Below are 17,201 nucleotides of genomic sequence, written 5' to 3'. Positions count from 1 at the left end.
CTGTTGTGAAAACTTTTGTTCTGAACAAAAATTATTTTTGCAAGGTTGTTAAAATTAACTTTTTATCATCTATTTGGTTGGTGGGTTGTCTCTATCATTCGCTTTCAAGTTCTGATGCTAAGTTCTTGGATGATTTTGAAAATATGTGTGATTGTATCTATAATTGCTAGGAATTACAATTTTGTATTAATCGGTGACTTTGATTTGAATTTTTTTGCTGATACTTTTTATGTTAGGAAGGTTAAAAACCTATTATCAAACTATGGTATAAGACAGGTAATAGACAAACCAACACGCATAACAAATACAAGTAAAACGTTAGTTGATTATGTACTTACAAATGAGGATCAAATCACATCCAACGTTCATGATTCTCCTAAAATTAGTGATCACTCAGTAATATCAGTAAATCTTAATAATACGAAATCCACATCTAATATGATTATTAAACAATATAGAAATTTAAATGAAAAAAATTATTTGAAAATAAAAACTAACTTAATTTCATATAACTGGAATTTGGATTCTACTGATGTGGATGTTATCTACCAACAAATACATGAAAATTGTAAAGTTGAAATTGATAATAATGCACCTATTCAGACTTGTAAACATAATCCTAAATTACCATGGTTTGATAATGAGGTTTATAAAAAAATTAAAATTCGTGATGATGCATATAAGAATTTCAAATCATGTGGTCATGAAACACAAAAACAAGTTATGTGGAATAATTTCAAAAAACATAGAAATGATGTAGTTAGTACTTCCAAAAAATCTGCATACTATTATAATCAAATAGATAATTATAGATCAAATCCTAAAAAAATGTGGAAGACACTAAAAAAATTGGTCAATACAAATACAAAAGATACACCTAAATGTGTTCAATTTCGATGTAACATCACTGGTGAAATAGCCGTTAAAAGAGATAGTATGGACATATCTATGGGTTTTAATGAATAGTTTGTTGAGAGTATTTCTAGTATTGTGAGTCATACAGATTTTTTTAATGATTGGATAAATGTAAATTGTAATCTTTATTTGCCATTTGACAATTTTGCACAATTAACTTTGAAAGAGTTAGGTTCATTTATGAATGTGTTGGATAATAAATATTCTAACTATGAAATTTTAAATGGTAGAACGTTAAAGGAAATTTATGAGACAATTGGTCACATCATACTAAACTTAATTAATACGTCACTAGATGCTGGTAAGGTGCCAAATCAGCTTAAAACTAGTACAATTATTGCTATCCAAAAGATCAGTAATACAAATAAGGATGAGGAATTTAGACCTATTAATACATTACCGACAATTGAGAAACTCCTGGAGCTAGTTGTTTATGAGCAATTAATGGAACATGTAAAAAGGAATTCAATTTTAATAGAAAATCAATCTGGGTTTAGAAAGAACCATTCTTGTGAAACTGCATTACAACTAACAATCTGCAAGCTAAAGAATGATATAAAAGATGGTAAATATACTATTGGAATTTTTTTGGATCTGAAAAGAGCTTTTGAAACCATTGATAGAAACATTTTATTAGCTAAAATTGAACAATATGGAGTTTCCGGTAAGGTTTTAAGTTGGTTTGAAGATTATCTAAGCAATCGCAGGCAAAAAGTATGTTTTAATAATACAGTATCGACTGAGAAAGACATTTTGGTAGGGGTACCTCAAGGTAGTGTCCTTGGACCACTCCTCTTCGTACTGTATATAAATGATATAGATTTGTTTTTGGATTGTGAATTTATCAATCTTTTTGCTGATGATACTTTGATAGCATGTAGTGATGTTAAGTTAGAGAATGCTGTAGTGAAGATGAACAGAACACTTGATCGAGTTAATAAATACCTCAACATGAATAAATTAAAACTAAATATTGATAAAACCAAAGCTGTTATTTTTACTACTAAACATAAGTATAGTTTAATAAATTTAAATCTGATTAATTTACACATTAACAATGAAGAGATCAAAATTGTAAAAACGGCAAAATATTTAGGTTTTCAGCTTGATAACGTGCTGTCATTTGATGGACATTTTGAGTATATAAGTAAAAAAATTTCAAAAAAATTGTACTTTTTCACCAGAATAGCTCAAAATCTGTCGACTGAGACTAAAGTAACTGTATATAATACAATAATACAGCCACACTTTGATTACTGTGCATCGATTGTATATTTGTCCAGTCTTAATAAAATTAGTCAGTTACAAAAACTTCAAAATAGAGGGATGCGCATCATATTAAGAACTAGTAGAATAACGCCAATATTGACTATGTTAAAATCACTTGAATGGTTGTCAGTTCGTCAACGTTTGCATTACCTAACCATGGTTTTTGTGTATAAAATATTGAACTCGTTGGCTCCATCTTACTTTCAAAAATATTTTTCTTTTCAGAGAGATGTACATGATTATAATACAAGGGGTACAAATAATCTACATATTGTTGAGTTTAAAAATAGCTTTATGATGAAATCTTTAATTTGCAAAGGGTTTAAAGAATATAATGAACTACCTCTCGATTTAAGAACTTGTAGAAACATTAATACATTCAAGTACAGTTTAAAAAAAATATATTATAGAGAATAAGATGTGTTGAATGTATTTGTGTTGCCTTATATGTATACTTATTGTGCTTGCATTGATCGCATTGGTATTTTATTCAAATGTTTGTGGCTTTCGATATTGACATTTTAATTAGTTTGAGTTTTTTACTTTTTAAATTTTAAATTATCAAATGTTTGTGGCTTTAGGTATTGACATTTTAAATTAGTTTTAGTTTTTTACTTTTTAAATTATGTTATGGACTATATCAATACCTACTTGTATTGTTTTGACTATATGTACTTTAGCATGTTTATATTAGGTTATCCTATTTCAAATAAAGTATTATATTCTCGAGAGAGTTCAAAATAAGTTTTTAAGATTTGCAGCATACAGATTGGGATATAATGTTATTGAACTAAACCACAACTATACCATCATCCGTAGTGATCTCAATTTGCACTCCTTAAAAGACCGTAGAATTATAAATGATCTAGCTTTTATTTATAAACTATTAAATAGTGAAATCAATTGTCCTGATTTATTAAAATTAATAAACTTTAATATTCCAAACCATAATCTGAGAAATAATAACTTGTTCCATGTACCTCATCATTCAACTAACTATGGTCTTAACTCACCAATAGATAGAACTTTAAGTCGCCTGAATGATTTGGACATCGATTTATTCTCTTCTTCCAGTCGAGTATTTAAAAACCAACTAAAATCAATTTTTCCGGTCAGCACTTATGTTTAATATTTAATATTATATTTTCAGTGGATTTGTTAATTTTTGCCATGGATAATGCTTTTGTATTATGTAATGTGTTAATTTTTTTATTGTCTGTAGTTAGTTGATTAATGTCAGTTTATATTATATTATTATGTATTGTCACTGCATAACGTGGATTGTGTGTATGTTAAATTTAGTTTTATTGTAATGTACTTACTACAGTTTTATGCTGTCACACTTTCATTTAATTCATTTTATTTTATTTTTAGTTTTTTTACTGTTTTACTGGACTTTACTAATACTACTTTTACTTCTACTTATTGTTTATTGTTTATATATGTATATTTTTTTTTTAAATTGGGGAAACCCGTAAATAAATAAATAAATATATTATTATTATTATGTGTGTTTATTATTAATAATATTGGCAAGAGCAATTACGTGTGGTTGTGTAGTAATTTCCAGTCATCTTGTGTCTAATTTCCTGACAACTTAATTTACCAAAAAAATAAATTACTAACTTCACTAGACAGTTGAGTCTCGGAAAAGCGAATCGACTATACATTAATGTTTCATTTACAATAAGTATGATTATTATTATGCCGTACAATGAGTGTATTTATGTACAATATAATAAACAAGTAAAGACTTCTGTTGAATGTTATTATATAAATTTATTAATTTTTTTTAACATTATTCAAATGGATTATGGAATATCACCAAACGTTTTTGGTCAAAACTGACCATCCTCAATGTGAATCCTAGAAATAAGTAAACCACTTAATTAAATAAGTAAACCACTTAATTTTAAAGCAAAGGGTAAAATTTTAGCAGTTCAAAATTTTGAAAATGTGGTTACTTGCATACAGTAGTTAAAATAAGTTAGATATTTAAAAAAAATCAGGTTTGTTGATTTTACTTAGTCCTGTACGTTGTATTCATCCTACGCCAACGTTCTACATACCAGAATGATGTCACAGGCCAACAAAATGCAACAGGCAACAGTGCAATAGCTATGGGAGATCATAAAATAATTATACAGGTAGATTTCAAGACCAAAATATCAAAATAATGTGAATATATAATGAGATGCTTTTGTGTCAACTTTTTTATGCTTCCCATTAAAAAAAGTCAAAGTCAAATCTAAAAAATAAACCCAACTTCCAACAACAATTATTGATCCAGCTGTGAAAGAGTGTAAAAATTGCTTAGATGTTCTCTTTATAATAAGTCGGGCTGATAATAGATTCTCGGAAAGTCACCTGGAGGTTAAAAAAGAATACAACTTTAAACTTGGGAATTATAAAAAAGTTTTTTGTAACAAAGATAAGATGCATTAAATTAATGTACCTAATAATATTGTTGTGTTTTAGAATAAAGCTATCTATTATCATATTTAGCCATATGGCTCACACCCCTTTAAGAGGAAAATTGACTCATCCCAGATACGTACGGTATCAAAAGGATTGAGCTCTGGTGGGACTCTTTCCATGTTATCGAGCCCTGTAGGTGACTTGGTATGCAGGTGTATCTCCCAAAAATTTTCGTACACATCTGGCTGTTGTGAGTAGTACAGCTTTCTGCATGGTCTTGTAAAGATATTCATTTAGACCCAGCCTTTTTATGCTTTCGAGGAGGTTCTTGGGAATGACTCCAGTAGTAGTAGACATAATAATAGGTATTGTCTGGGTACTTTGCATTCTTGTACTTGGCGATCTTTTCAGTAAAAGATTATTGTTGTTAGGTATGGTTACGTCAATTAGTGTTGTTTGTCTTGTTAATTTATTAACTTGTATGAGATCTGGTCTATTTATGGGCCACTGTTTGGTCTATGAGTACAGTGCGGTCTCAGTATAGCTTGTAGTTGTCGTTCTTAAGCATACTCTCAGGGATGTATTGATAATATGTATATAAGGATCTTTCCCACTGAGTCATGCCGTTCCTTATATTCAGTTGCAGAGAATTCCTGGCAGCCCCCTGTAAGATGTTGGATGGTTTCTGCGACGACATCCATATCAACATTTGTCGTTTTGGACCTGAGGGTCTTTGACGATATATTTCAGGTAATTGTCAACCAATAGTTCGATGCTGTATTGTCGACATAGTCTTGGCTGGCCTCATTGGGATGTCTATTATTATTATTATTAATTATCTGGACTCTGAAGACGTTGGTTCTTCGGACAACACTAAATTTTTATGAAAAAAATCTTATTTTTGTATGTTGTAGAATTACTTATTGAACTCTTATTTTTTCACAAAGTTACTTGATACATAATTAAACCTTTAATCAAACTGACATCTAAACATTTCAAAATATTAACTTCAGAGAACAATATCAATTTAAATGATAACATTACCTAATTGCTGACTAAAGGGTACTTTGATTATATCACATAAGTACCATGAGAGGTAAGTAAATACAAATAACTGCATATATACAGATGATGTAGTCATCAGCAGGAGTAAAAACATCTTATAGACGTGTTAATAAAGACTTCAAATAAATGAGATAAATACCAAGTATATGACTGTCAAAAGAACGCCTGATAATGAAAACAATATGGCTATAAACAAATCCTTCGAACAAGTGGCACTCACATGTGTGGGTGTCAATTCACATATCTAGGCACAGAAATCAATCAGATGAATATCATGAACAATGAAATTAACCCACATATTGCTAGTGGAAATCACACATAGCATGCTAATAACAGATCAAAGACATTAACATTATTAGACAGAAGATCCAAAAAAATTATTTAGGTACCAAACATTAATTATTAGACCTGTAGTAACCTACGGATGTGAGTCCTGAGTAATGACAAAACAAGATGAAGAAAAACTGAAGATATTTGAGAAAAGTATATGAACCAGTACAAGAGGAGGATGGTCCTTGGAGAATCAGAAGAATCGATGAGATCAATGAACTAAACGAAGGGCACAATATTGTATGATTTATGTATAGTCAGAGGTTGGCATGGCTGTGTCATGTCCAGAGGTTAGAAGGCCCAAAATCAACAAAGACAATTTTACAATGGGAACCAGCAAGTAGCTGAAAGGGAAGAAGACCCAGAATAAGATGGTTAGATAACATTGAAGACAATCTGAAAACCATGAACATAATATAGAGAAATAGTCAAACAGGCAAAACTGCATCCAGGATTATAATACCATTAAAAGAAAGAATAAGAAATACCATGACAAATTATTTGCCCAAATTGATATTATTTTCTACGCAAAATTGTAAAGAATGAGGAGCTCTTGTCCTTTTATAATTTGATTTCTCTCTTAATGAGACATTTGTAGAAGTTTTTATTTTGGGATATGCATGATCCTCCAGCCTTTGTCTTTTAGGGGGTCGGCCACTATTCGAAAGTGATCTTCCACATATTTTTCTTTTCCTGCGGGAAATGGATGTCGGCTGAACTCCTATACGGTTGCCTCCTTGCAGATTTTTCTTTTTTGATATCAGAGGATTACCAGCTCCCGTATACTTTCCAAATGTGTGTAATCCTGAGATTAAAGCTGAATCTGTTTTAGCAGCATTAGTTGCAAGTTCATGAAATTTCTTGATAGCATCGAAATACAGCTCAGGATTTTTCATAAACTTATCTTTAAATAATTCTGATACTTCCTGAATCATTTGACACCCTTCATCAACATTTACATTACAACTAGGTTGTGGTAACTCTACCTCACTATTATTTGAGGGAATTTGTGATGGAAGGGTCTTATTGACAAGGGAAACATCAGATTTATTTGCTGTTGAACTAGTCAAGGAGGCAAACCATTCTTCATTTTCAGGTGATTTTCCATAAAGAATTTTAAACAGGATTATTTTTGCTGGGGGATCTGCAAAAGGTATAAATTGTGAAGATGACAAACTAAACTGTTTTACAACTGCAAGCTGATGCTTGCAAGGAGCACCTTGACTTCCTACCGGACATGAACAAAGTTCATCACTATAATTGACGAAATATTTGTTATCCCCAGACAATACTTCAAACATATTCAGGTCAATTTGAATACACTTAAGATTTTCGATTTTTTCATCACTTATGAAATGCTTTGATTTCTTAACTCCCTCTGATCGGTTGTTTATTATATCGCTTATTTTTCTCTCATAATAACTTTCTAAACTGCTTGTTAAAAAATCGAACATTTGTACTATACTGAAAGCCTTGACTCGATTTAAGATTTTATCTTTTATAATTCTAAAACCTGCTTCGCAAAAATTATTTGTATTATTTCCCCTAGTTAATAAATTAGAACGATAATATAGTGCCCATTCTGGAGACCTTTTAACAAAGTTTTCGAAATATTTTACAAAATTGGGATATTTTTTGACACTATCACATTCCATAAAACTCTTTACTTTCTCATGAAATTCATCTTCAGAAGGTGAATGTAACACACTATTAAAATTTTTGTAAATTGGAAGCCTATCGTCTACATGAATTTTATGTTTATTATCCCATAAATAACGCATTATCGCCTGAAGCACATGAAACTTGCACAACAAAAGAGTGGAATTTGGAAAAGATGTTTTTAATGCAGCTCTTTCTGCAGCACTGTCATCTGTCATAATAATACTTGGAAATGAATTTCCGTAAAAACTATCAGTATTTAAAATAGTTTTAAAAAGATTTATCCCTTTTGTTATAACATTTTCGCACTCACTGTACGTCATAATAATTCCTACAGGTAACCCACCAGCAACTGTGGGACATAACATTAAAAAAACCCTGCTGTTATGCCTATCCATGTTACCAGACGAGTCGATAAACATAATTTCACCCGATGATCTTTCATACTTATGCACTCGTTTCATTAGTGGTGAGCAAATACACACAACTAGATTTTCTACATCTTCCGACATAATTGCACATTGCTCTCCACATTTTGCATTATATTGTTCGATGAACAATTTTAAAGAAGCAACCATTTCACTTCCAGAAGGATCACCATATTGTTTATTAAACATTTTATAATACAGTTCATAGCACCATCTACGTGTGGGACATTTTGACCCATCTGCCACAATTTTATAATAGTCCTCTTCATACTCCTCTTGCAATTCTGACTTATAAATATTTAATGCAGATGAGGGTGAATGTCCTTTGGAAAACAGCTTTTTAAATTTTTCTATTATATCATCTGAGGGAGTCCTATGTCGTAAGGCATCTGCGACTAGTATTAAGTGGTTGTGGGTATACTTTAAAAATATCTCTGCTGGGTACTCTGACAAATATATATCCTTACTCCTACAACAAAATGAAATATAATAATTTTACAAAATTGTTTCTGTCAATATACCTTTTCATATTTTGTTGCTTAACAGTTATTATAATTTTTGCATTACAACCAGTATGTTTAGAATGAGGGGCCTTAACCTTATGTGTATCTGGCCTTGTGTTATGGATACACCGATACTCCTTCTAAAAATTAGGATTCATGAACATTATCAACACTTTCCTGAATTAGAAAAAATAAACATGTGATTAGTTACTTAAATATAATACTTTAAGTACCTTAAACACAATTTTTGCTGTATTATCAGCAAAGCTATTCCTCACTCTATATGTGGTTTTCGTGTTTTCTGAAAACTCTTGGAGCCATTTTTGTGCATCTTCTTTTGAGGATATATTGACTCTCAAGTTATACACCCAACCCTGATGATCTTTTTCTTTTTTAATAATTTTCGTTTGAAAATTTGGGAAAAACACTTCACACTAAAAATGAATGCATCATATTGTATTAAAACCTGCAAGGTCTAAAAATAATAATGTATGTATTTATTTTCACAATTATTTCACTTACGTCTTCTGAATTTGAATTCATTTTCAGTTCAGTATATGTATTTTAATACTATATTTGAAATTTGAATCTAATTACAAAAATCAGTTGATCTAGTTGATCAGTAAAGTAAAAATTAAAAGTAGGGTTGACAAGCATACTGTCAAGTGTCAAATCTGTGACTCGTGATTGGTCCAAAATCTCCCATAACACAAGTCCTGGAGAAACTGAAATCTCGCGTGCGAAGGGAGAGAATTCAGCAAACGACGGCACTGTTGCCAGATTTACCTTTTTCCTTTTAGCGGGAATTTTAAAATTAGTCTAATGCCACTTTGATTTTAAAAGAGAGTTCTGTATTCTTAAATTTTAATATAACCTTACTTTTACAAGTAATTAGGATTATTTTATTTACATGTAAATATTGAAACAAGTATTGTACTGTGTCATAATTTAAAACTCATGTTGCAGTGTTTTGAAAAAAAATGAAGCTCAAAAGAAATATACTTATACAGTACAAATTATTTTTTAATGGGAATGGAAATTTACGATTTCAAAGGTGAAAATGTGTTGGGATAGTATAGATGGACACTTTTTTATTTTAGTATTAAGTGGTTACATAATTATTCAGAATATTAATAAAATTACTAGTAATTTGAATTAGTTTTAATATGTATTATGATAGTATTAATTCTCATCATGTATCTGGCTAAATAGCTAAGCGCTAAAGCCGCAAAATAAAAAAAATTGAAAAAAACATTCTTAGTGGCCTAGCACCTTTACTTTGCCTGGGGGCGAGGCGAGTTAATAAATTCTATTTTCTTATTGCAGTCATTTTGTGACGGCTTAAGAAGTTACATAAATGATGTCTTTAGGCTGTGAAATTTTAACCCTAGAAAGACATCTTTATGACTTGTATTTACATGATATAGGGCTTTTCACTCAGTCATTTGTTTCGAGCTTCTGTCATGTGTTGTCTAATATTAATATATCTATGTCATATGTTATTGATACAATGATACAAACCAAAGACGTATGATGTAGATATATTAATATTATGTGACACTTGACTGGAGCTCGAAACAAATGACAATCGATGAAAAGCCCTATTCAATAGGGCATTTCATTCAGTCATTTGTTTCGAGCTTCTGTCATGTGTCACATAATATTAATATATCTACGTCGTACGTTATTGGTATATACCAATGATACAAACCAAAGACGTATGACGTAGATACATTAATATTATGTGACTCATGACAGAAGCTCTAAACAAATGACAATCGATGAAAAGCCCTATTGGCGTCTGCATATCAGGATCCGGTAATACTATATTATTTATCTATGATCAGGATATTGCTAGGTGTACACAAGTAAACAACACTTTTTTGATTAAAAGGTTTATTTCATTAAATCAAAACTTACATGGATACAATTTAAATAAGATATTTTTTCCATTGAAGGCAATATAATATAAGATATATATTTTAGTATAACTCTCATACATTAACAAGCTTTAACACATTCAGTGGCCATGACGTATGGGTAGCATCACGAAGGTTTTACGGAAGGTACTGACGACACATAAGTTATGTGAGTAGTACTGTGTAACTAAATAAATGATTTAAGTATGTGGTACCAGCCAAGTGGAGCTTGTTCGAGATGGGCACCAAACATGTTAATCTGGTCATGCACAGAGACTTATACTATAATATTTTATATCTCATATTGCTCACTATTGTAATGAGTGAGCCTGCATACACGAACTATAATATATTATTATGGTTCTGTGTATGCAGGCTCACTCATTACTACTGTAGTGAACAATATGAGATGTAATATTATGAGATATACCTATTATATATTATGGTATAGCTCTCCATGAGTGCCAAGTTTTAAACTTAACTGATAACAACTAATGGATACCCTTTTATCCAAAATTTTATGAAAATTTTGAATGGTCATATTGGTATTAATTCCACAACCCCTTCCTATAACAATAGGCCCATTGTTGGATGTTATTGCAGTAGTTCTACTGGAAATACTTACTAAATTCAAATTCAAATTCAAAATATCTTTTATTAAAAAAAATTGTAAACAACATACTTACAGCAAATTGTCACAATTGAATAATAAGTGTCTAATATACATACAAAATTACAATTACAAATACTATGAGTTAAAAGTTAAAATGTGTGATTTAAAAACTCATACACAGAATATGGTTCTAAATCCAATAAAATGCTTTTTATTTCAGTTCTAAATATATTAAAATTCTGTTGCAATTTAATTCTAACAGGCAATTTGTTAAAAAATTTTATACACGAATATGTAGGTCCTCTCTCTGTTGCGACTAGCCTATGTATAGGAAAATTGAGCCCTACATACCTAGTGGGTATGCTGTGTTTTGGCTCAGAATGTGTAAACCTATCCCTATTCTTGAACAGGAACAGTAAACACTCATATATATAAAGCCCTGCCACAGTTAATAATCCTAATTCCTTAAATTTTCCCCTACAGGTCCTTCGAGCTTTTATCTTGAGCATTGTTCTTATTGCTCTCTTCTGAGCAATGAATACTCTATCAACATCAGTTCCTCCTCCCCAGAAAATAATACCATATCTGAGCACTGAGTAGATGTTTGCAAAATAAACTGTCTTAAGGTGTTGTAAATTCAAATACTTAGACATTACTCGTAATGAATAACATGCCATGTTGATTCTCTTGCGAACAACACACAGATGCTCTGACCAATTTAGATGTTGATCTATGTAAATACCCAAGAATTTTGTATTTGTTGATAATTCAACAGTTTGATCATCCAACTCAATCTCCTCTGGAATTATCTCATTATTTTGCTTTGTGTGAAAACAAACACAGTTAGTCTTCTCAGTATTTAAAACCAATTTATTTTTTAAGAACCAATTCTGAGCTGTTTTTAAGTGATCTGAAGAAATACTCAGAAGATCCTCAAACGTTGATGCTAATGTTAATAAGTTTGCATCATCTGCAAAATTTACAAGGTGAGACTCACTGCTCAGTATTTCGCTACCAAGATTGTTAATGTAGAAAACAAAAAGAAGTGGTCCCATGACACTGCCCTGAGCAATACCAAGTTGTAAATTCCCTTCTTCTGAAGAAAACTGTTGTCCTTCTCGAGTTATAATAACTTTTTGTCGTCTGTCAGTGAGGTAATCTCTTATCCAGTCCCGAGCAGGGCCACGAATTCCATATCTTTCTAGTTTGTTGATCAAAATATGATGATCTATGCTGTCAAACGCTTTTGATAAGTCCAGGAACATTCCCAAGGAAATCTCCCCGTTCTCCCATCCATTCAAAATCTTATCCACGAATTCGTATGTAGCTGTTTCAACAGACCTTCCCTTGAGATATCCATGTTGTGATTCAGCAATTAGGTGGTCATCATTGAAAAAGGCTATAAGTCTTGTGCACATTGCTATTTCGAAAATTTTTGAAAATGTCGGTAGTAAACTGATGGGTCTATAATTTTCCAATTTGGTTTTATCTCCCTTTTTATGTAAAGGTTTCACTAGAGCTAACTTTAGTTGGTTAGGGAAAATACCATACTTAAAAGAGTTATTAATAATGTGGCACAATGGTTCTGCAATCTCTTCTGCACAATGTTTCAACAGATTCGCCGAGATCCCATCATAACCTGCACTTTTTTTATTTTTTAGCTTTGAGATGATATTAAGAATTTCAGAAATAGTTACTGGTATAAGAAAAAAAGATTTGGTGTTATATGGAATACTGCATGAAAAAGTGGCTTGAGGTTGAGTTTTTATTAAATTAGGACCTGCATGAAGTACAAATTTGTTAAAGTTATTACAAATATCCTCAGGCTTACCACTAATATTCGAAGTTTGATCGACATATTCTGTAACTGTACCATTAATTTCCCTAACAATCTGCCAAACGCATTTTGATTTGCTTTCACTGTTATTTATACGCTCTTCATAATGAGCACTTCTTGCATCGCTCAGGAGACGATTGTATTCCTGCTTCTTTGTTTTGTAAGCCTCACTATAGACCCTGTCAGACCTACTAAGCACTAGAAGGATGTCTAGCTCATTCTTACATGCAGCAACCTGCTGATTAGGTTTTAGTATTTTTTTTGCCGTACATTTTTGCTGAACTGAGACTATAGGAAAGCAATAATCAAAGGTAGACCCAACAATACTGACAAAAGCATCCCATTGCTCATTTACCAGTGATTCAGGGGTAAAAAACACTGAGTCCCATTTTTGACTAAAAAGCATAGACTTGAAGTTATTTTTGTTTGTAATTGAAAAAATTCTTTTTTTAACTTTTTTGAGTTTTCCACTTATTTGCAAAGTAAAGGACACCTTCTGGGCAGTATGGTCAGACATATGAGTGCCTACCACCTCTGCATCAAAAACGTTTATATTAGTGTAAATATTGTCAATACAACTTTGAGAAGTCCTACTTACCCGTGTATATTCTAAAATAGAAGGAGCAAAATTAAAAGACTGCAACAATTCACTGAAATCTTTAGCATTACTGTCCTTAACATTCATTATATCTAAATTAAAATCTCCAGCAATAAAACATGTGCATTGCTCATTCAGTAGTATATTTAGAACTGACTCAAGTTTTACTAAAAAGTCATGAACAGGTTTTGTGCTTGTTCTGTATATACATATGATTATGACCTTTTTTTTATAAAATGAGAGTTCTACGGCAGAACACTCAAAACATTCTTCATCGCCAAATATGGTTATGTCACTTCTATGTACATACTCTATACCATTCCTTAAAAAAATTGCTGTGCCTCCATATCCATTTTGCCTGCAAAATGCTGATGCCAGTGAATATCCCACCAAATTATATGCGGACAATTGATCGATGGTTTTCCAATGTTCGCTCACACACATAGCAAGAACATTTTTTTCATCGTTTAGAAATTCTTGAAGAGCATCATGACTTGTTCCTATAGATTGAAGGTTTTGGTGCACTATACACACCTGGTCAGAAGCAATTTTTTCAAGTTGATTATTTAACCTATCTATTGAGGTGCTAGATTCTTCAGGTTTAAAAATTCACTAACATAAAGACCGACTGGCCAAAAATCAGGAGTTAGGACTGTGGGCACGCTCTCTTGTGTTACTCCAATTTTAAAAGAGCTAATGAACTTTTTCTTTGTGCGTAACTTTTCTATGACACTATTTTGAACCCCATTTTCTAGCATGTATGATTGCACATCCTTTGCTGTTGAATCGTCAGTGAGACCTGATAAGAAAATCCAACTATAACTAGACACACTGGGGGCAATTTTAAGATTGGAAGTTCCATTTCTTTTGCCTTGAATGGGTGCTGGTCGTTTATTTTTTAAGAAACCCCTTTTTCTTTGAGTTTCCCAACCATCCATATGTTGATTTTTACTTGACGATGATGGAGCATTTTGATTCGTTGTATTATTAATTTGAGTTTGTTTTACAAGATTTTCATGTGAAGACTTAACAGTTAGTCTTGAATCATCAGGTTTTATTGTCTCGTCGTTATTAATGTTTAACACATCATTCATTATTAGCTGAGTTTGTGTCTTCATAATTTCTAAACTAACAACTTGTTCATTTATTTTTGACTGACCTTGTATGACATTCTCATTAATTTTCGTAGAGTTTCCTTGAAGTTGTCCATGTTTGTCTGCTGAAGCCTCTCGTTGTTTTGTTAAAATCAAGGTAGATTGCTGTGGTACAACAAGACTATTGTTTTTATTACCCTTGGGCTGTTTTTTGTCCATCTGTTTATCTTTTTGTAACTGATTCATTTTTTCTTCTAGAGATACTATTTTCTCATTCAAAAGTTTTATTAAGACTTCCTTGTCTACTATTATAGTGTTTTTATCTTGTATTGTTGCTCTTAATAATTTATTTTCTTCTTTTAAAGAATATTCTTCTATTGAAGTTGAGGTTAGGTTGACATCACCTTTTTCAGCATGAAAATTTTCAGTAATATTTTCACTGCAGCACGTTTTTGCTCTCTCTGCGCAACTGGAGTGATAAACTGAATTACATTTAGCACAACACACACCAGATTTTACATTTTTGCTACAACCTTTACAAAGTTTCTTTAGGATATCTAAACCGCGAACTTTATCGGCGGCGGCCATCTTGTTCTTCCTTGTTGTACTAAAATTGTATGTATCTGCATCACTTAGAAGTCTACCCAAAAACTATTAATACTCTCTAAACCATCATTAATACATCTTGTATACATAATAGGATTTTTTTCAGAATCAGATATTTTATTAAGATTTACTTACCATGCCCTATTTATGTGCCAGGCACTTAACAGTCTATTAGGAGCAATACCCATTACATTTGACGAGGCATTGTAAAAGGTGTCGCTTATGCCTGATATGAAAACATTTGACTATACATATAATACCAACACAGACATGTATTTAAAAAAATTGGTAAATTAAAGTAGGTATCTTTTCTATTTGAAAATAAGAAAGCAGTACAAAATCCATTCCCAAATTCATCTTTTACTAATACTGTCATAAGTTCAAAGTCATAGGAATTGAGCCCATGAGTTCCATCGATTGCGATAAAGGATTTACCAAACTTTTGGCACAGTATTAAGGAACATAAGACAAAAATCATAAATGTTAAATTCATAATGAATATCCATTAGTATGCCCTGTTGTTTGTAAAATAATATTGGACATGAGTCTGTAAGCATTCAACCCAAAAATAAACACTGGTTGCATCATCATTGTACATATACCCATCTTTCAAATCAATGCCATAAGAGAGTTTAATGTTTGTGATATATTTTCTTGTAAGTAAATCAATTCTTTTTAATTCGCCTCCTATGCTATTATGCTATCCTGTACAGTCTGAAGTTTACTAAAAAAGTAAAATATAGGTATAGGATAATCAAACACACTAGTTTGAAATTGTAAACTCTAGTAAATATTCATGAGTAATATTTAAAAAGTGGTTTAGTGGTAACATTCTTGTTTTAAATTATATTGTGTATATCGATGGCGGAAAGGCAGGACCTAATAATATAGTCTGTTCGCTAAACTCAGACGCAACTTTCTAGATATTTTAATCGGTAATTTTGCCAATTGTAGTAAGATTGCCAAAAAATAATTACTAAATAGTTAATAATCACCAAATAGTTAGTAATTTTGAAAAGTTCTGCAAAATTGGCAAAAAACAAAAAAATTATCGACTAAAATATCTAGCCAGTTGGGTCTGAGTTTAGCGAACCGACTATAACTGAAAAATTTGTATAAAATGGGTTACTTCGGTTTTCGCTTTAGAATAAGTGTATCAGCACCTATTAAACAGCTTTTAGAGCTGGGAAAGCCTTTTGGAAGCCTTCCGGAAACTTTCCCAGCTGTAATCGCTGTTTAATAGCTGCCGATACACTTATTCTAAAGTGAAAAGTGAAGTAACTCATGTTATAACATTTTTTCAGTTACGAAGTGCTGCCTTTCCGCCGTCGATATGCAAATATTTTACTTACATTTTTGAAGAAAGTCTCAAAATAAACTTTGAAGAGATATTTATCTGATTTTGGTATTTATGTAAGTGCTCTATATCATCCTCATGCCCATAAAATAGTTTCAATATTTTTAGATACTATATTATTCGACTAGTACACCAAATAAACATTTTGCAGGATCCTTGGGATTTTAAAGCTCTTTCTCTATCTTGTTTTGTAAAATAATTTTTTGAGGATCACATACATATACATTTATAATAGGATGTTTCATGTTCTTGTACTCTTGTTTCTCTTCCTGTGCCATCCATACAGTGCAAATCTAAAAAAAACAACATAACAGGTGATTACATGGGCAGTTATACTACTTACAGCTTACTTTGTATCTAATCTATTATCTAGTATTACTCTATTAGTATCTACCTACATAAAACTTTTGAAATCTAAATTTTGGATATCAACATCAACCTTAATACTTAAAAAATAAATAATAATGTGGAAGTTACACGTACCTACCTAAAAGTTTTTGAATTGCAATTTTATCAACTGGAAAAGACTGCAACATAATGAGTTTGAAATTATGACACAGCCACAATATTTATTGTTTCAATTTACATGT

At 31.3% G+C, this 17,201-nt stretch overlaps 1 protein-coding gene across 1 annotated transcript; it reads right to left on the bottom strand.

The window, feature by feature from the left end:
• Positions 1-1,899: 1,899 nt before the first annotated feature.
• LOC126885128 (uncharacterized) lies at positions 1,900-9,202 on the bottom strand. Its single transcript, XM_050651559.1, has 4 exons — positions 9,110-9,202; positions 8,821-9,021; positions 8,606-8,727; positions 1,900-8,553 (listed from the first exon to the last, which is right to left on the bottom strand). The coding sequence occupies exons 1-4, from the start codon at positions 9,128-9,130 to the stop codon at positions 6,495-6,497; spliced, it is 2,403 nt and encodes an 800-aa protein (XP_050507516.1). The 5' UTR covers positions 9,131-9,202; the 3' UTR covers positions 1,900-6,494.
• Positions 9,203-17,201: the final 7,999 nt, after the last annotated feature.

Source organism: Diabrotica virgifera, chromosome 5 (genome assembly GCF_917563875.1).
Source record: "Diabrotica virgifera virgifera chromosome 5, PGI_DIABVI_V3a".
Lineage (NCBI taxonomy): Eukaryota > Metazoa > Arthropoda > Insecta > Coleoptera > Chrysomelidae > Diabrotica > Diabrotica virgifera.
The sequence above is the reverse complement of the archived record's forward strand: the minus strand, read 5'-3'. Positions and strand labels throughout refer to the sequence as shown.